The sequence below is a fragment of the Megascapheus bottae genome, chromosome 2 (genome assembly GCF_031878675.1).
Source record: "Megascapheus bottae isolate mThoBot1 chromosome 2, mThoBot2.hap1, whole genome shotgun sequence".
In the NCBI taxonomy this organism is placed as follows: Eukaryota; Metazoa; Chordata; class Mammalia; order Rodentia; family Geomyidae; genus Megascapheus; species Megascapheus bottae.
In genome coordinates, this window is record NC_143510.1 from 32,331,991 (window position 1) to 32,353,266 (window position 21,276).

General features: G+C 43.0%; 1 protein-coding gene across 1 annotated transcript in view; it reads right to left on the reverse strand.

Moving 5' to 3' along the window:
• Positions 1-21,276, reverse strand: part of Adamts9 (ADAM metallopeptidase with thrombospondin type 1 motif 9) — a 139,405-nt gene that overhangs the window by 14,731 nt on the left and 103,398 nt on the right. Inside the window, exons 29-33 of the mRNA XM_090323539.1 lie at positions 18,494-18,661; positions 11,489-11,662; positions 5,131-5,301; positions 1,376-1,570; positions 54-186 (exon numbers count right to left, since the gene is read on the reverse strand). Of these exons, the coding sequence (XP_090179665.1) occupies positions 54-186; positions 1,376-1,570; positions 5,131-5,301; positions 11,489-11,662; positions 18,494-18,661 (841 nt within the window). The remainder of the gene's footprint in view (positions 1-53; positions 187-1,375; positions 1,571-5,130; positions 5,302-11,488; positions 11,663-18,493; positions 18,662-21,276) is intronic.

Below are 21,276 nucleotides of genomic sequence, written 5' to 3' on the forward strand. Positions count from 1 at the left end.
GCAAGTAAATGAGCAAAGAAATCTTACTCTCCAAGCTTGGATGGCACACTTACAGTTATAAACATTATGGCAGGTTTTCTGTTCTTCCGGCTTCAAGTCGGCAGGACACAAATGGCTGGGTTGGTCCTCGTTGGTTAAACATTGCACAGATCTGTGCATCACTCCGATGCCACAGGACACAGAGCACTAGAAGGCAAAGAAGAGTCAGCATGTGGCTTCTCAGTCTGGAGGGGCACAGACTGCCCAGCCAGGGAGTGCATGGAGGGAGAAAGCCTGGACCCTGCTGTGCTCAAAAGCATAGAAAACACATGTATTGAGCACCTACTACAGACTGGGGTCTGAGCTAAGCTTAGCTACACTTATATAGAGAGCTTAGGTATATGTAAAACTTAAGCTTTCATATATGTATGACAATGTCACCTCTATGTGAGATTCTACCTAATAATAAGTGTACATAAAAAAATTTTCCACTTGAAGTACATGATAACCAATGACACAGTACTGTCATTATTCCATTTTTGTTTTCTTTTGGGCTATCCTGGAGCTTGGACTCAGAGCCTCTCGTTTTTTTTTTTTTGGTCTACCACTTGAGCCAAGTCTCAGTAATGTTGTTGTTGTTCAGCCTGGGCTGGCATTGAACTGCAATACTTCAGCTCTCTGCTTCAAGTAGCCAGGATTTCAGGTGTGAACCTCCAGTGCCTGACCCATTATCCTGTCTTTAGAGTGAGGAGGTAGGCAATATGTTCAGTCATTGGGGTGCTAAGATTGGATTGTTAGCACTTAAGAACTTCCACTCCATCAGTTTCAAGACATGATCTGGAAGCTATGTCATTTTTGTTCCAGCCCAGATTCAATTTAGCAAGTTTTGAACTTAAAAAAATCCAATTTAGAAAATCTTATTATAATCTCTAATGCAATGAAATTCTCCTCATATAGAAACATTTGAATGTACAGAGACTTCTTGACAGAAGAAGTAGAATCTCATCCTGCTATAACCTTTTCTGCATTCCAGATTGGAGGCACTTATCTAAAGTGAAGAATTAAACACGTGTACCATAGATAACCTAGTCTACGCACTGCACAGGGCATCATAACCTAACAGAACTGCTTCTTACCTATGGACTCACTTGTGTCCCCACAAGCACCCATTGTACAGATGAGGAAACAGAGGAAAAGGGAGCGGAGACTGGATTCAATTGCAGAGGGCTGAGCATACGCGCTAGGCACCAAGCCCCTCCTCTTCCAGCCTGCCATGTCCAGAGTTCTAACTGCTGCTTCTCCCTCCAGAAAAAGAGATTCAGGAGAGACGCTCAGCCTTCAGAACAGGTTGAAGACTGCAGCTCTGGCAACCACTGACACTCAGTCATCCACTTACACTTCCCCAGTTGCCAACTCTCCAGGTGGCGGAGACGGGGCAGTCCCTCAGGTAGCAGGGGTGCACGCTGAGTGGCTGCGTGCCTGGGCAGTTCACGGTGGTTTGGTAGCTGTACTCATAATTTTCTTTGCCAGTGTAGATCTCACTGCAGGAAACCAGTCTTTGTTTGTAGCCCTTGCCACAGGTCACTGAGCACTGAGAAGAGAAGGGAGGGTCATTCCTCACCTGGGGGCAACCATAATGGTCCCCGGCCCTGCACCCCAGCCTGACCCCAGTACACACACACACCCCTCACTCATCAGCTCATTTATTCAAGCCCAGCTGCAGCTGGAGCACCTAGGGGGCAGGCGACCCCCACGACCTCCCCTCCCCTCCCTGCCTGGGGGCCCACTGCAGGTGGGGGGCCCACAAGCCCCTCCTCTGTGCCTCTAGAGGGGGGGTTGCAGAGCCCAGCTGCCACCATACTTCTCCTTTGCAAACCAACAATGCCCCTACTATAGGGGGGGAGGGGGCAGGGAGAGAGGCCTGTCTGTGCTTTGAACAAGAAAGGCATTTAGCCAAAGGAGTCCTGGGGCCATGGCTCCTTCCTCTCTGGTGTTAAGGGCTGTGTTCTGGCTCATCTTCTCTCTTCTCTGTTTCCTCCTATTTCCTCTCTCCCTGTCTATGTGTTTTAATCCTCTTATTTTCAAACCTGAGAAGTAGGTAAGACAGGCAGGTGTGTGTGTGTGTGTGTGTGTGTGTGTGTGTGTGTGTGTGTGTGTGTGTGTGTGTGCATATGCATGAATATGTGCCTGTCTGTCTGTCTGAACCCCTGCTGCATGGGTCCCTATGTGGACCAGGGTTGACCAACACTATCTGTCCAAGCCATGGGCGTCCCCAGAGGGGAACTCAGCCTGTGCCACCTTCCGCAAGGGGAAGTGTTAGAGCTGGCAGCTGCTAAGACCCCCAGGTCTGCATTCAAGAGGCTTGGCAGCCCACAGACTTTCTGTGTGGGGTATGCAGTGGGAGATACAGGCTACAGAAACTGAGCCCAGACATGGCCAGGCTGGATTTAGAGCCCTCCATGTTTCCTGACAAGAAGCATTATATTTGGCTCAGGGATTGTAGGGTACCACCCAGGCGGGGTCTGGCCCCAGGCTCTGGAAGCTCACAGAACACAAAAAATACTCCAGAAACAAAGGCAGCCTTGCAGTGGCCTCCATATCTTAGCAGACAATTCTAGAAGGCGTGCTAGTTCAGCTCCCTTCCCTGCGATCGTACTACCTGTATCCAGATCTGCTTTCATCCTTCTGGATTTTTTTTTTTTTGCCAGTCCTGGGCTTAAGCTCAGGGCCTGAGCACTGTCCTTGGATTTTTCTCAAGGCTAGAACTCTACCACTTGAGCCTCAGCACCACTTCTGGCTTTTTCTAAGTATGTGGTACCAAGGAATTGAACCCGGGTCTTCATGCATGCTAGGCAAGCACTCTACCATGAGGCCAAACTCCCAGCCCCTGGATTTTTTTTTTTTTGGTGCAGAATCTACTTGAAAATTCACGAAAGCATCTTTTTAAAAACTTATTGTGCCATCTCCCGGGTGGTGTTAAGGCTGTATTAGTGCCACAGGAGTCGTGTGACTCAAGTCTTAGAAAGACACAGAAGTCCTTCAGAAAATAAAAGTACCATGCAAGAGACTGGCTGAGAGGAGAGCGTTAGTCTCGGCTAAATGTCAGATGCAAAGCTCCAGCCAGGTAAGAAGCAGCAGAAGGGTGGACAATCACAGGGACAGACTTGACGAAGGGAAGATGATGGGGAGAACAGTACATTCCCCCACAGAACCAAGGGTGTCTCTCGCTGGAAGTTAGGACCAAGGCTGATGAGGACTGAGGAAAGGAACCATATCCTCCAGCAGCCCCTTCTCAACCTTCCCCTCCTCTGCATCTCAAACCCACATTCACTGGAGTCATCTGTTCCTGCTATGCCAGCTGTCAGCCTCTTTCCACACTGGGCACACATGGGCTAACCATGGAATTGTGTTATGGCCATGGCCTGTCCCTGTAGGCTCTCTTCTCCAGCTAAGAGAGCCAGGTGCATCTCCTGACATGGCCACATGTCCCCAGGGAGGCCCAAACAAATCCCACATAAGGCAGATGGGCAGGCAGGCTCAGAAACAGCCTTAGGACCAGCTTTAGTGCCAGGCTGACCTAGCAAACCTACTGCCTGGTCATCCTGCTAAATTTGGGTGAATTGCTGCCTGTTAGGCTTCAGAGGGACTGGATGGCACCCTGTGTCATCTAAGTCACCAGCCCTTGAACTGTCACTCAGGTGCCTCCATTTTGAATTTCCAACTTCTCTGAGCAAATGGTTTTGGATGTAGTGATATATATATATATATACATATATATATATGTGTGTGTGTATATATATATGTATATATATATATATACATGGTCAAGTTTAGTCAGGTATTGATGCTCATGTCTGCAATTCTAGATATTTGGGAGGCTGAGATCTGAGGACTGCAGTTTGAAGCCAGCCTAGACAGAAAGGCTATGATATTTGTATCTCTAATTAACCAACAAAAATCTGGAAGTGGAGCTGTAGCTCAAGTGATAGAGCACTAGCCTTGAGCAAAGGAGCTCAAGGACAGCACCTAGGCACGGAGATTGTCCTAGTACTGGCACACATACACACACACACCTGCCCGTCCTTCTGTCTGTCTACCTACTTCTCAGGTTTGAAAATAAGAGGATTATGCCATCATCACTATTGATTTACTCATAACAAAAGGTGTGTAGAGAAAGATATACCAAGAAATAAAACCATTTGAGGTATTTTAAATATTATGGAAAGTTATTTTGTTCTCTGGGCAGACGCTGGTAAACAGGCAACCCACATCTGGTTCACAAAAACATTTGGTTTATCCCACACATGGTTTAAACAACAACAACAACAACAAATTGAAGATCCCTATCAACTTAATAGACCTTACATGAAAGTCCATATGTTTCTTTTCTTTCTTTCTCTTTCTCTCTCTCTCTCTCCTCTTCCTTCCTTCTTTCTTTATTTTTTTGTGGGTCATGGGGCTTGAACTTGGCCTGGGCATTGTCCCTGAGCTCTTCAGTTCAAGGCTACTACCTTACCCTTGAGCCAAGCCCCATATCCCATTTTCTAGAGGTTAATTGGAGTCTCAGGGCCTTTTATGCCCGGGCTGGTTTTAAACCTTGATCCTTAGATTTCAGCCTCCTGAGTAGCTGATTTTTGTCCTTCCTTGAAAAATTAGTCTGGGGAACAATGGACACGCACCTCTGCCTGGTCTCCGCTGAGAAGGAAGTGAGCCTGCTGCCTGTCCATAGCATGGGCTGGATGACCACATTTCTCAACTCTCTCTAGTGTGTCTTTAATATAAAATATACATTTCCTTCTGTTTACACTTCCCGAGGCACTTGCAAGCATCCTATAAATTTCTTTTATTTATACCCTTTAAAAATTTAAATTTATAATTATATATACATATATATTTATAACCCCTTAAAAAAACCCACACTTATAAAAGGGCATCCACATGGATCACAAAATGCAGAATGCAGGGAACTTTGGGACCATCTTATAGACTTCTCTCCTCATTTGTGTATCTGTGCCTAGGTGAGCTGAGAGACTCGCCTGCCTACACACAATTCTGGGGTATGGAACTGGCAGGTAGACGTAACCCAGTCCATTCCTGCCACTTTGGGGCCCCGGCTGATCTGAGGCAGTCGCGGACTCCATGGGACAGTACCTCTGACCACTCTCCTGTGATCCACACATACTCGCAGGGCTGTGAGCTGCAGCTCTCACGGTCCGCAGGCCGCTGGCTGGCATCACAGAGTGCAGCGTGCACCTCGCCTTGGTCCTTAGCCACACACCTCACCTGCCGGTACCGGGTGCCTTCACCACAAGTCTTGGTGCACTGCAAAGGAAGTGGAGAGGTGTGAGGCAGAGGCTGGCTGAATGGCTTCCGTGATCTTAGTCCTGCCATGGCTGGTTCCTGTGACTGCAACCTTTAAACTCATGAGATCCTCAGGACACCGCTGTCACTTAATGGCACAGCTCTTGGCTCAGGTGTTGGTGTCCCACCTGCCTGTCTGAATGACGAAACATAGCAAAAAGGAGCAAAACTCAGGCCGAAAAAAAAACCAAAAAACACTTAATTCAAATACCTGAATCCCAGCGCCAAGGCTGGGATGTGGCTGAGTGTGTGGGGAACAGCTTAGTATGCATGAGGCCATGGGTTGACGTCTCAGTGCCACAAAAGAAACAACCACCACCTCCCCAAGACCTCAAAATAGATGGTGCCCTTTTTGTTCAAGGCCAAACTAAAACAAAACCCATGACATGGAGTTAATGCCAGAAGAAAAGCTTAACTACTCTAGAAAAGGTAATTTCTACACCAGGCGCCAGTGGCTCAATCGTAATGACACAGTGAGATCTGAGGATTGCAGTTCAAAACCAGACCAGACAGCAAAATCTGTGGTACTCTTACCTCTGGTTAACTACCAAAGAAAATTAGAGCAGGGTTATGGCTCAAGTGGTAGAGTTCCAGACTTGAGCAAAAACGCTCAAGGGCAGCAACTAGTCCTCAGTTCAAGGACACACACACACACACACACACACACACACACACACACACACACACACACACGTGACAATCAGGGTTTGGATGACTGAGAAGATGGTGACAGTTGAGCTACTACATCTGATAAACTTTCTGGAATGCTCACTGTTACTAATTCGCAGGCTGGAGCCAATGCCAGCTGAGAGCAGAAGGCCACGCTTCACAGATACTTCATGCGTGTGTCAAGTGTTTTCTCCTTTCTCATGACGAATGGTTAAACTACCATGAAACGATTTTACCTGTGGTCGAGAAGGCAGCTGGAATAAAATAACCTTGAGCATGACTCTTTGGGAAAATTAAAAATTAAACTAGTTAAATAAGTGACTCAACTTTGTGCTTTGGAAGTCTTCAAGAACTGCTCTGAAAACATGTGACACAAAATTCCCTCCCCCTGGAATCTTCAACCCTGGTGAGGCCATGGGTAAACAGAACCAAAGTGCAAGCGAGCGCTTAGAGTTTGTCAGCCTTCCCCAGATACCAATGGCTTATGATTTTTTCCCCTATTCTGGATTATGATCTAGAATATCCCAAACAACAGAAAGGAAATTCTCATTTTAATTTCTAAAGGGTTTCCTCAAATTTTATTCTGATTTTTTTTAGGGAAGAAGAAAAACCACCTCTACCAAAGGCTTCAGGAACACCTTACTGATAAATGTTAGGGGATACATCGTAGAGTTGGGATAGGTGGGCCGCTTGCCCATGATGCCTTTCAATGTGCTGAAATGAATGATGGGAGGGATTTGATGGTCATGAGGCCCTAACAGGTCTCTTGAGGACCTGCCTTAGGCAGGTCAGGTGGACACTAATTCCTAAACAAGATCACTTATTGCCATAGGTAGAAACTGTCTCATAAAGGCTGTCATTCACTTTGAAATTTCCACTTTGAAATCTATCTTTTTGTACCATTCCCTAACCTGGGGAAAATCACCTGACAGTCATGGACTCTATATTTGAAGTGTTATTTTCTTTAGAGAGGAAGGACTCATTGGTTGTTGCTCGTGTCACAAGGGTACTGCCTAAGAGCACCTACAAGGACATGTCACAGAACGGAGGGAGGAACTGACAGCATGGGTTTCAGATGCTATGTTAGAGGGTTTTGTTGTTGTTTTTTGTTTTGGCCTGTTTGATTTTGCAGTGGTGGGATTGAACTGAGGGCCTCAAGCTCACTAGACAAGTGCTCCACCAGCTGAGCCACATCCCCCACACTCTTGCTTCTTCTTTGTTTTTCAAATAAGGTCCCAGCGATGGTCTTGGGATGTGATCCTCCTATCATTACCTTCTGAGCAGCTAGGGTAACTACAACCCAGCTTGTTTGTCAGGCAGACTCTCAATAACTTTCGCTTAGGTTGGTCTTGAACCAGGATCCTCCTAGCTCTGCATCCCAAGTAGCCGAGATTTCAGGAGTGTACCACGGTGTTGACCTTACTTGGGAATTTTTTAGATTGTATGATTTGAGGTCTGGCATTTTAAAGCCTTCTTCATGCCTCGTGTGGGGCACACTGAACGTGACTGATAGTTATTTGCTGAGTAAATTAATGAGGAAATGAGTTTTAGGGTTAATACCTAGGCCTGTGTGAACAGAGAAAACCCTCACCAGCACCTGCAGCCAACTTCATGATAATCTTTTCAATCAACTGGTTAAGGACTAGTGCTCAGTGCTAACTTTTCATGCTATAACAGGTCAAAATAAAAGTCAGGAAAGTGCAAATATGTAAGAAGGGGCGGGGTAGGGGTGGGACAAGTCCCTGTGTGGGATGCAATAGAAACAGGCCAGCCAGGGTCTAAGCACAGCACGTCCATGGCCTTGTGACAAGAAAACACAGCAGCTGTTAGAGGAAAGGCCATTTGCAAGGCTGCTTCCTTCTAAGCAGTGAAAGGAGCAAGCGACACAGTCCTGCGCGCTCTTCCTGCACCAATGGCTACCTCCTCCCTTCCCTCTCTCCTGGATCCTCTTCCATTCCACCCACTTTGGCTCATCTTCCTTCAGAGATTCACCCATCCAAACGCTAGAAGAAATTCAAGATGACAAATCCCTCTCTCCACCAAACCAGAGAAATAAACCACAGTAATTCAAACTTCTTCCTGTTAAGAGTAAGTGAGTAAGTGAGCCCTAGGTGAAAAGTACTGGCTTGGTCCTGAGTAGGGCGGAAGGTTGCTGAGAGGAAGTGACAGCTTGCATGAAGACTGAAGGAATTTATAGGGAGACTGGGTGAGGGGAGGAGCAGGGTAGCCTAATTGTGATGTAGAGGTACAAGAGAAGAATGGCACTGTCTAGATTGTTTAAAAAAAAAAAGCAAACAAACGAGAACTCCAAACCAAAACACATTTGCTTGTGAGATGTATCCCTAAATAAGAAAGGTGCATTATTCTACGTACTTAGTACTTACAATCTGAATTTGTTAAAAAGGATCCCTACAGTGCTAAGTGTATGTATTTGGTGATATTAATAAGCAAATTCATTGGAAAATCATTCTCAAAGGAATGGAAAGTCCTATTCTTTTGTACTTTCTCACAGAATAGCCTCATAAGCATTACAGTACACAAGTGGCCAAACTAACGACATTGTCGTGCTAACACAGAGAGACAGATCACTGCCCAGTGTTGGTGCCACTACTGCAAGGCCAACACTCTAGGCTTCATCTGAGCTCTGCAAGGGGAGAGCCCGTGTTGAAGGCAAGCTTCTCTGGGGAAGGCCAAGTAGCCACTAGAATCACTGAGATCCTGCAGCCATGCTTGCTGGTTCATTGCTCCCCTGCAGATATGCCGACTGCAACTTAAATCTCAAAGTCAGATCCACACCCAATGGGGTACCATTCACCACACATTCCTACCCTATCCCTATTTTTTTTTGCCCGTCCTGGGGCTTGAACTCAGGGACTGAGCACTGTCCTTGGGCTTTCCCAAGGCTTGAGTTCTACCACTCAAACCACAGCACCACTTTATGTATGTGGAACCAAGGAATCAAACCCAGGTCTTCACCCATGCTAGGCAGCCACTCAACCACTAGGCCAAATTCCCAGTCCTGTATTAATATTGTTATTATTATTATTATTATTTGAGATAGGTCTCACTAATTTGCCCTTGGCTGACCCGGAACTCATGATCCCCCTACCTCCAACTTCATGAGTATCTGAGATCACAATATGCATACCCCACCATTTCTGACTGGGCATCTCCTTGTACAATCATCGTACCTGAACCTGAGGGCACAGGCTTTTCCTTCAGAGGACAAGGAGAACATGCAACATCCTGTGTTCATGGTGCAGGCAAAGGCTGCACAGTGAGCAGGGGGCTAGGACAGAAATGGGCCTTCCTTACCACAGAGCTTATGGTCTGGAGAGCTTAAGCAACTGGGCTTGGAATCTCACTTTTAAAATGGGTTGTACTCGGTGCTGGTAGCTTATGCCTGTAGCCTTAGCTATTCAGGAGGCTGAGATCTGAGGATCATGGTCCAAAGCCAGTTGGGACAGGAAAGTCTGTGAGACTCTTATCTCTACCCTCCAGGAAACCAGAAATGGAGTTATGGCTCAAAGTGGTAGAGCACACACACACACACACACACACACACACACACACACACACACACACACACACACACACAGCTCAGGGACAGCACCCAGGCTCTGAGTTTAAGCTCATGACTGAAAAAAAATTAAATTTAAAATTTTTTTTAAAAAGCAGTTTGTTACCCAATAAAGGGAAAATGACTTTGAAAGCCATTCTCTAATAGAAGCCTTGGTAAGCCACCAATATGGAACTACAGTTATTCACATAAGGTAAATGATGATATCGGCAGCCATAGAATCTAACTCTCAGAGCTTGTGGTCCCAAGGCTGGGATGCTGGCTTTCATAGTCTAGTCAAACCGCTTAATACATGACTTTTATCATAAATTAACCTACCTGTTTCAAGTTTCCTCACGTTAAAACATGGCTCTGTCAGGAAGTTATGCTAAAGGCTCAACTAGGGAGGTATGTCATGTAAAAATATCCATCACAGTTCCGCTATGAAACTGGACAATTCTAGCAGCTGCCTCTTACATTACAGTCTAGAGGATTGGGGTTGCCTAGCATTGTGCAGTATACAACATACATGGCTATCTAAAACACCCTGATAACCATGTGATGGCAAGTATGCAGATACCTTGATGAAGATGAGGAGGAGGAGGAGGAGGGGGAGGGAGGGGAGGAGGAAGAGAATGATTTTGAGAGACTGGAGACTGAACTCAGAACGTTGCATTTGCTAGGCAGGTGCTCTACCACTTGAACCATGATTCCAGTCCCTGGATTGCTTCTCAAAAAGATCCAGTGGCTCACACCTTATGATCCTAGCTACTCAAGAGGTTGCCATCTGGTGAGTCACAGCTCATGGCCAGACTAAGCAGAAAAAATTGTGAGACATTCTATCTAAAGGATAGCACCCAACAGGAAAACAAGCAAAAGACTGAGGAGAGAAGGAGAGATTCCTAGAAAAGAAAAAAAGAAATGACTCCACCATGGAACTAATTCATAGGGAAGAGAGAGAAGGTGGCAGGGCTCGGTCCCCAGAGAGTAGAGAATGCAGCTGGAATATTTCAACATAGATTAAAAGAATAAGCTTAGCACGACGTCTCACTTCTTTCACTTGCTAGGTACTTGACACCAGACAGGTAACACAGACTCTCTGAACCTTGTTCTCTCCCTCCACCCTCTCCCCCTCCTTCTTCCTTCCTCCCCCTTTCCTTCCCCCACCTCAGACTTTCTTGCCTGGGATTGGCTTTGAACAGCAATTTTCAGATCTCAGCTTCCTGAGTAGATTACCAGCATGAGTCACCAGTGCCTAGCTCAGCATGCACTTTTTATCAGAATTCTTTCTAAAATCTGAATTCTGTCTGGAAGCTGAGGTTACCTCCTTTCTCTTAATGACTTCTCTCTTCCTAGCTGGATTTTTCCACACAAACACTTAGTGCTTTCTTTGGCCAAACATTAACTAGAACAGGGGAAAAAAGCTTACTCTATTTCTTCCTTGACTGAGCAATTTCTTCAGATAAATTTTTTAAAATCCTCAGGAATCTTCCACTAATTAATCAGGGACATCACCTGTGTCCTAGCTGATGACAATATGATGGTGGATAGAGAAAGTCCTACCGCAAATCTGCCTTCTGGCTATTCCAACAAATTTGACACACATTTAACATATTTCTCCCACCTTCCCCTCCTTCTGTGAAGTTATCTGCATACATTTGGCACAGGGCCTGTTAAAACTTTTCTTTCTTTTTTTTTTTTTTGGGTGCAGTCATCTCTGGAACTTTGGAGAATGGACAGATAGAGAAATTGCTTAAACAAGGCCCACCCTTGTTAGAGTGAAGGCTGGAGTCTGACAGCCTAGCTTTTGGGAGAAAGCCAGACATGCCATGGGCCTGATGGCTCTGGGGGCTTCGCAGAGACCGGTAGAAGGAGGGGGAGCCCATGCCTGGTAGGAACCTAGTTCATGGCTCTACTTACTTCTTGCCATTGTTCTGTCCTCCAAGCGTAGAGAGGGCACGGCGTGGCGTGGCAGATGCGTTCTGACTCTGGTCTGCTGTAGAGGTTGCACTCTGTCTCTCTGGCTGCTTTGTGGGTTCCGATCTGACAGGACACTGGTCTGTGCTGCATACCTTGGCCACAGGACACCGAACACTAAGAAGACAGAGGACGTAAGTGGATGCGTGGGCTCAGCTCTGCGGGCTGGGGTGGGGAGGGTCCAAGGGAGGGGAATGGATTCCTAATCCAATACTCTCACAGCATCACCAGGCTTTGCTTTCTAATTCCCAATGGAAGGGGTGCCAAGGGAGTGTCTAAAAGCTCACTGTGAAGAGTGAGGAAGGGCCAGGCATTTAGAGAACTTTCTTAGCAAAACATCTTGGAACACTGTACACAATGGGAGAGATCCTGTGAAACAGTTAACATAACGTATGAGTAACCCAGTCTCATGAGCTATGAATTCTAAAGGAGTCATCTCTGAGGATTTCGGGTTCTTGCAAATGGGGAGATACTGTGCTATGTAAAAAAGCAATTCTGGACAGGCTCCAAGAGTAATGCAATGTGACAAAGATCACTAGAGACTTTTAGGGACTTACAAGTTGAATTATTTTTTAAAATGAGTCTTCCTTTTCTTGTTCCCATCTCTACAGACTAGAGATTGCTTTGCTTTTTGGTTGTTGTGGTTGTTGCTTTGCTTTTCTAAAAGTCATAGAATCCACTTAGGCATTTGTGTCTATTTGCAACCTCAGAGGAAAATATAAAGCATAAAACCTGACAAGAAAACACCATTTTCTTGGGTTTCATAATTTCAGTCCTCAGAAGACACCATTAACCAAACTGAAACATTTTGTTGACCAAGTTGTAAGTCATTCTATGAAGTCTGTAATTAATTTCTCTCTAAATTCATTTACTAATGATTTCTTCATTGTTGGGATTCATAATCTTCCTTATAGGAGGGCCAGGAATTATTGCTCTAATGAAGGGCTTAACAGGCAAAAACTAAAGATAATGTTTGATTAGAAAGGGCATGTTATTTCACTTAAATTATCAAAAGTTATTACCAAGTTCTTGTGATAACTCAGACTTCTTCATTAATTTAACTAGCATTAAAGAAACAAGTCTAACATATTGCAAAGCCATATTTTAAGAAGTCTTCTTATAGAATTGACTTTTAAACTAGGAAGACAAATCAGTCTAACTAACCTGCAGCTGGATTCAAGTCTCATGAGAAATTTCTATCAAGGTGATGACACACCTCCCTATTTTGGATTTCTAAGGAAACTAGGTGACTTTTTTTTTTTTTTTTTAAGGAGAAAGCTTGAGCAGTCTGATTGTTTTAGACTGAGCTATTCATGAGAGGAAGCTCACAGTTCACATCAAAGCAAGCTGAAGAGAAGGAAATGTTTTAGACTCACAACTACCATTGTCTGGGCTTAATTGTATTAACTGGATTGAATGAGTTTGTGACCCACAAAGAGCCAGTCATTTAAGGTCACTATGTTCTGAAGGACATTCGAAGTGTCTGCTATGTTCTCAGAGGAATCGAAGGGCCCAGAGCTCCATGATAGCCCTGTGTCAGAGAAAAGGCATTAGTGCTCACGGGGGTTCTGTGAACACTATTTCTCATCGGTGACACTGGAAAAGAATAGATTCCAATCCTGTAGAGTCTCTCCAGAAATGACAGACATATTCTAACATTATTCTTAACAACAAACAAAAATCTCAGTTTGCAATGAGTGTGTAAATATAAAGGAGTCCATTTCTAGAACAAGATAATCCAAATAAAAGCGTAAGAAAGAATAGCAATATTATATATACATTTGAATTTGATGCAAAGATGACTGATATACATTCAAGCTCTCATAATGTCTTAATAATAAAAAATAGAGTATATAAAATAGTATAAGTAATTAGAATATCGAATAAAGTATTACTATTATTATTATTTTCTTTGTGGGTCATCGGCCTTGAGCTCTGGGCCTGCGTGCTATCCCTGAGCTTTTCAGCTCAAGAATACGGCCCTACCCTTGAGCCAAGCCCCACTTCCTGTGATAAGAATCTCAGGTCCTTTTGTGCCTGGGCTGGCTTTGAACCTTGATCTCAGCCTCTTAAGTAGCTGGGATTACAGGCGTGAGCCACCAGGCCCCAGCTAAAAATATTATTTGATAAAGTATTTATTGGTCACTGAGGGTAAGTAAGCTACTGAGAGTCATGTGTCCAAATTTAAAATTGTTTTCTCTCAATGTCCTATTATTTTTGTTTCAAAGACAGATCAAGACCCAAGAAGCTTCCATTCTATAATGCATTGTTGTGGCTTCTGATTTTCATAATATCAAAGCTAGCTTTGAAATAACACTTGAAACTTTGTGCATGAAACCTAAGTGCATCGCAACAAACCCTGCCTTTCTAAATAACAAATCTATGGCAATCTCTACTCAAAACAAGGTACACTATCCAAGTTCAATCTCTGTGTTCAACTTTCTATGGGAGATAACAATATGCATAGACAGCCAGCTTGCCAGCCTTGGTGAACTGGGAGAGATTTGTGCAGAAACGCCATGACTAACACTGTTTCAGAAAGACTTGCTCATTCCTCCTTGCAGAGGCCTGCTAGATGTAGAACTCACTCACTTAAAGGAAGACCCTGACACTTATTTACATAGATAAAAATAATCTCCCTGGAATGTCTCTCAAGTTTGGAGACTCACAACATAGGCTTGAAAACACAGAAATAATGTTATACATTTTCCTTTTAGTGGTATTGCTAAAAGGATGGCATGACATTATTTTAAAACAGGAACTAGCTCAAAAATACTTGAAAGCAACCTTTAGAAATAACAATTGCACCTTTTCACACTTAGCACTTATTATGTGCCAGACTCTATAGGAAGGTTTCTCAGTGGGTTGGTTCTTGCTGTGGGAACTGTGAGTTGAAACCACTAAATGCCACTTAACTTTACCCTCATTTCAAACTGACAATCAAAACTATCTCCAGACATTGCCAAATGTCCCACTGGGTACTAAATTACTTCCAGCCAGCCTTTGGTGGCCCTTGCCTGTAATCTTAGCTACTCAGGAAGCTGTGAAGATCATGATTCGAAGCCAGTCTGGGCAGAAAAGTCTGTGAGACTCTTATCTACTCTTATCTATTAGCCACCAAAAAGCCAGAAGTAGAGCTGTGGCTCAAGTGGTAGAGCACCAATCTTAAGCAAAAAGAGCCACGTAAGGCACAATGCCCAGGGCCTGAGTACAAGCCCTTGTATTGCAGACCTATACAAACATTTTTTAAATTATTTCCAGCTGAGAGTTTAGTTCTATTCTAAGTATTTTCCAGAAATTAACATTTGTATACTTCCCTATAAACCTTTTAGATAGACACTCTGCAAATAGAAATCATTAATGTAGCTCAAGGAAATAATGAAAAACAAAATGAAAAGTATCCAAGGAACTGTGGAATAGCTGCTGCGGGCTGAAATTTGGCTCCCAGATTCAAAATATGGTGCTAACCTGATACACTGTTTGGTATTATGTCAGCAAGCATGTGGGTAAGAAGCTTAGTTTCAGCAATTTACCATCAAGTCTCATAGTTCAAATAAAAACCAAACAAATGGAGAGCTCAAATCACTAACACCACTGTTAATTTCTTGTCTGACCCAGATTCATAAGTTTTCCTTAAGTCCTTAAAAGACACAGCTACATGCTTGTCACATTTCTCCAGTAAACATGAAAAGACTACTTCAGCATCAGACCTCACAGCCAAGCTGTCTCATAGCAATTATGAAACCAAAGCCATAAACATGAAGAATAGGAGGTAGATTCAGACAATATTTGCCAGTTCCCAGTACATCACTAGCACCAAAAGATCTTTTAAATACTAATTTTTATTTCACTGAATCCAAGACACAAAGTATTGGGAGACAGATCATTTTATTTTGTGTCAGTAAGGAAGGAAACAAGGGCTGGTAATTAAAGCATGGTGGCTCCACTGTTTGAAGCCTCATCCTGATCACAAAGATATTCAACCAAAAAATGACTTCCATCTCAGGACTGATGAATGAGCTCATAAGAAGAATTCCTGACTGATGAATGAAGAAGCATTACTTTCATTCTAATCTGACCGCTTGTTCTCTTTATTTCTCCTTTTCATTTCAAGCGGTTTGGAAAAGAAAGCTTTCTCTAGGAAGAGGGTAAGTTTAGAAAAATGGTCCCCTGGAATGCTTCTGTATCTTGAGAATAGAAAACCTTCACAGTATCAGGCTGAAGCGAGGATCTGAGTGTGATTTCTGTTTTAAAAATTCATAGGCATCCTTTTGCTCTAGATCAAAATCATCTAAATAGATGGAATATGAACTTTTGAGGGGAAAATCCTTTAAGACTTAGAGGGAGAGTTTTTTTTCCTAGAGCAGTGGGTGTCCATTCCAAATTCAAAATTTCAAAAGATGCTGAAATGAAACATTTGACTTTACATCTCAAAATATCCAACTTGGAGGAGAAACTATTAAGATGAACCTGACTACATCTGCTCTGATCCCAGCCTTCTATATATCTTAGTATCCTCATGTTGACACGATGAGAAATTGCACTAATTAGTCTTCCTACCTTGAAGACAAAAATGACTAGAATGTAGATACAAACATAGAAAGAACAGATGTAAAATCTTCTAAAGATTCTTGCAAATAGGCAATCATTATTCTTGCTTAATATCACCACCTTAGGGATACGGTGTGTTCACCATAGATTCAATGCTAAGCTAATAACCTTTAATCATGTAGATTGCCTTTCTCCATGAACCACTGGCTCTTTATTCCTCCAGTTCACTTCCCCTTGCACAAATCAAATTTTACACATGCAGCATCTTCTTCTGCCTGTTGGTATTATTCATTTCTACAAATCAAATCAGGACATCACAAAGCTGCCCACAAACCTCAATGATGTTAACTTTTATCTTCTATAGAACTGATGACCTCCCCACAATCATTCCTTGAATGAGTATGAGTCTTTCTGGGGAAGGATTCTGCAAATCCTATTATATTTGCATCATCTCCCTACCCCCGACCCCCAGGGATGTTTTAGCTTCATCATTTCAATTCTGTCAGTAATATTAGGCTTTGCCTCAAGATCACAGAATACTGAAATACAACTGACTCCCTGTTTACTAATAAAGAGCCAAAAAATCTTTTCATCCTCTCTTTAGTGAATAAATTGGTCTCTAAAATGAGCATTGGTTGCATGCTCTGAGTTTAATGCTCAGGGAGAAATGCAAATAGTTCAGTAGAGGCCAAAGAATATAAAGAAAAATGTAGCCGAGTCTGAAAGTCTTTAAGAAGACTGTGTAATTGTGGCATCTTAAAACAATATTTTTTTAGCTGTGGGTTTCTGTATGAACTGAATATCAGTCCCTCCACCCCCAAAATAAAAAAGGCTGAAGTTAATGGATGACACTGAACATTTCCAAATCATCATGACTGGCACACTACCTTGAATGTGGTGCCTTAAGGAGCCAGAAAAGGATGAGCTTTTGTTGTTGGGCTTACATTTTCTGATTGTTAAATTAAAAGAAAAAAAAAGAAAAGAAAAGAAGCCTCTGTGTTTATATTATAATAAAAGCTCTGCGAGGGACAAGGACACAGGCGGGCTCCCATGTTTCAAGCTTCTGTGACATGGAAGATGGGAAGGGGGGGTGAAGTATAATGATGTAAGCTTAGAACATTTAACCACCACTCAGGTTTCTGGAAAAATATTCCACTCAGCTTGGAGGAATGGAGGCTCCTCCTCAACTCTCTATGTTCACATGGCTACATTCAAAGCCTTAGGAATCAAGACCCAGAGTCTGGAAGAATTTGTCCCAGAGTCTATGCACCTAAAGCTTGCTTTCCCATTGATTTTCAGTAGATATGGGTATGATTCTCCACAGCATGAGAGGTGGGGGCAAGAGGGAGGAAGAGGGGAGGATAAGGGGAAGAGAGAAGAAGGGAGGAAGAAGGGGGAGAGAGTACTGTAAAGACTCATTGAGTCACATCAACAGTGAGAAGGAATCACCTACATACAGAATATTTAAAAAAAAAGAAATCTAACCCTGTTGTCTTCAGGTAAGCAGCTTCAATCAGGGTAAGAATGTGTGCAAGTGAGGTCTTTAACAAAAATCCAGTATTTATAGGTAAATCAAAGCTTTTAAACCTACGGTCACCTCCTACTGTCTAGCTTAGTACTGTTCGGAATAAGTGGAGCCTTGGTATTATCACTGTCTTGTGAATTCACTCTGTCCCATCTAGCATACACATCACACTCCTTCCAACAAAATATGACTCTTTTTTTATTGTAATTAGTAAAAGGGTTACATGATATTTGCCAGATAGAAGGTGCATTAATTCACGTACATTGATACCCTTTCACATAAAATATGACTCTTTATTAGACTTAAGACCCCTGGACCAAAGCACTTGACATTCAATACTACACTGAATTCTCATAAGAACCACAAGAAGGAGGCTTGGGGAGGTAAAACAGGTCACCCATGGTCATAAAGGTAGAAACTAACAGAGAATGTTCCTTCTGCTCCCCCATCCCTGTTATAAACAGATAGAGAAACAATCTCACATATCTTAGATTCCCAGTATAAAGGTATCTGTTTAAGAACTTTCCAGATAAACTCAGACTCAATTCCTGTCAGGTGTCCATAGCCTCAGTACAAACATCATCAATGAGTGGTTTTTGCAAGTGAAAAGCCATCAACCACATGATGAGAGTTACCTCTGTGCTAGACATCCATTTTCACATTGAATTCAACCTCACAGCCACCCAGTGTAGGATCAGCCAAAGGCCCAGAGTCGAAAGCCTAAGATGACATAGCTAAGATCCTGGCCATCCACTCTCCAAGCTCCCCTTTGTAAACCCCAGACCGTGTAGACAAATAACACATGAACAAGCTGATGCCAGCCGTGTGGCCAAATGAAAGGAAGCAGTTGGTAGAGGGGAAGCATTGCTCACCTGACTCCAAGCGCCAGCCTTCCATTTGGGGCATCGTCTTCCTCGGCACTTTCTGTGCCCATGTGGTTTAGCAAGGTGTTTACAGTAATCACTTTCTAAATGGCTTCCATCTTTTGCCAGGCAGTAAACATTGCGTTGTTTATGCCCTCGACCACAAGAGACAGAACACTGAAATATAAAGCAATGGCAAGGTTGTTGTGGTTTTTCTAATCACACCGAGTTTGATTTACAAAAAAACAAAAAAAAATCTGCATTGTGAGATGTTAAGATCATGGCTAATGAGAGTCACCATTTTTCCCCACCCCTTTTTCAGTGCCATTTTGGATCAAGTCTCAAGGACCAATAGGGAAGGAAGTTGGCACTGGAAAGAAGTAATGCCCATGTATTACAGCAAACAATCTTATGTGACATGTTGACATACTCAAAGAGTGTAGCTAAATCCTGATAAGTTAGGTCCCAAACAAAGGTCAGGAACCTAAAATTGCTCTGCCATTGTGATGGAAGGAAATCTTGCTACGAAACAAGAAAATTTGTCTTCAACCAAACGCCTTCTTCTCACAGGTTGGGATAAGGATATATTTTCAACAGAGAATTGCATCTAAGTTTTTAATAAAAAATTAATGGGAAACTTCCCAGTCATCTTTCCTAAGAAAGTATTTTCATTTTCCCAGCCATTCTGAAGAAGTGCAAAAGGCATGTTAGAAAACCAAAAGGTAAGGTAGCAGGTAAGTCCATGCCAATTTCTGGCGGAAACCGTTACCTTTCAACTTTGATCTGCAAGTTCACTGGACTGTTTTAAGTGCGACCTTGTCTGACCACATCTAAGAAACTTGACTTTGATTTCAGATTAGGTTCCTCAGAATGGTTGAGGAAATCAAAGCACCCATGCAGTCTAGACAAAAATTTGATATGGCAGCTTCATGGTGAACAGGCAAGAAGCTGGCTGCAGTAGGTACACAGAGACAGTCAACTCCTATTGCCTCATTAGCGATCACAGAGGCCCTTACTATCTTGATCATAAAACCTGCTGGCTCAGATTTTTCAAGATACATCATTTCCTAATATAATAGTCTTGACTTTTAGAGGGAAATGAAATTAAGAATGAAGAGCAAAATGCAAAAAATGCAGCAAGAACAGACTGCAGCCATCATTTTCCAGTATTCCACATTTCCCCTCTTCCCCTTCCTTCACTAACTCTGAGATGTTGTTTGCTTAAATTAACAAAGTGCCCCTTTATGCCTAACAGATAAATAGCTCCATGTAAAACAAGAGGCTGAGTATTAATTCAAACACAATCACCAAGCATGCTACAAGTTATACCATTCATAAATGTGTCAGAAGTGTTCCCCCCCCCCCCACCCTTTTCTGGCAAAGACAAACCATTATAAATATTTCAATAGCAAGCCAGTAGAGAAATTGGCTTTAACTTTAGAACATGGCAACATTCATCTGAGTTCTCATTTTATGAGAATTATAATTTTGAATTGTTGTTATTCTGTAAGTCTTAACAGTAGATATGAAGGGAAGAAGGAGCCTGATTTGAATTTCTACACCAAGAGTACCGATCATTCAACTTGCAGTGTTCTGGTATACAGAAAGGCAGAAAGGCTTTAAGCTATGTTTTGAAATTTAGGATAAAGCTCCTAGAAGCCTTCCTACGAATCTTCTCACAGGGGTCTAATGATTTGCCCAAAGGTAATTCCTGTTATTAGTGACCAATTTTAATATTTAAAAAGATGTTACTTTAGCTGGGTGTGGTGGCTCACATCTGTAATACTAGCTACTCAGGAAGCTGAGATCTGAGGATCAAGGTTCAAAGCCAGCCTGGGCACAAAAGGACCTTAGGCTCTTATTTCTAATTAACCTCTAGAAAATGAGAAGTGGGGCTTGGCTCAAGGGTAGGACTGTAGCCTTGAACTGAAGAACTCAGGGACAGGATCCAAGCCAAGTTCAAGCCCCACGATCCCCGCCCCCCCCCCAAAATATTTTAAGGACACAGTTGGAATGTTGGATGAGCTCCTTCGTTTATTTGGTAAATATTTTGTTATTGTTGTTGTTGGTTGTGGGGCTCGAACTCTGGGCCTGGGCACTGTCCCTGAACTCTTCAGCACAAGGCTATGACTCTATCATGTCGAGCCACAGCTCCACTTCTATTTTCTGGTAGTTAATTGGAGATTAGAGTCTCATGGGCTTCCATGCCAGGGCTGGCTTTGAACTGCAATCCTGAGATCTCAGCTTCCTAAGTAGCCACCAGCTATGCCTAGCTTGGTAACTATTCCTTAAGTGGCTATTATGCAAACTACTGGAGACACAATGATAATGAAACTTCCCTAGTTCCTGCCTTCAGAGAGCTAACATACCAGCAATGAAAACTGATATTAAGTGTGTCTTGTGATGACTACTATAAAACAAGCAGGCTATACTGGGGTTGGGAGAGGCTTCTAGAGCTTCTGAGTTTGGATTTTATTTTGTACCCAACTGAAAATCATTGAATAGTTTTGGTTCCAAGGAAGTCATGGCTGGTTTTGTTTCAAATTTTCTACTTTGAGCTGGCAGCCAGTGGCTCATACCTGTAATCCTAGCTAGTCAGGGTTGAGAGTTGAGGATTATGGTTCCAAGATAACCTGAACAGGAAAGACTCTTAACTCTAACCCCTAAAAAGCCAGAAGTGGAATTGTGGCACAAGTGGTAGAGCACAAACAACAACAACAAAAAACAAAACAAAACAAATTAGATTAAGATACAGAGGGAAAACTGGTGGATTAAAGATACATATTTTTGTT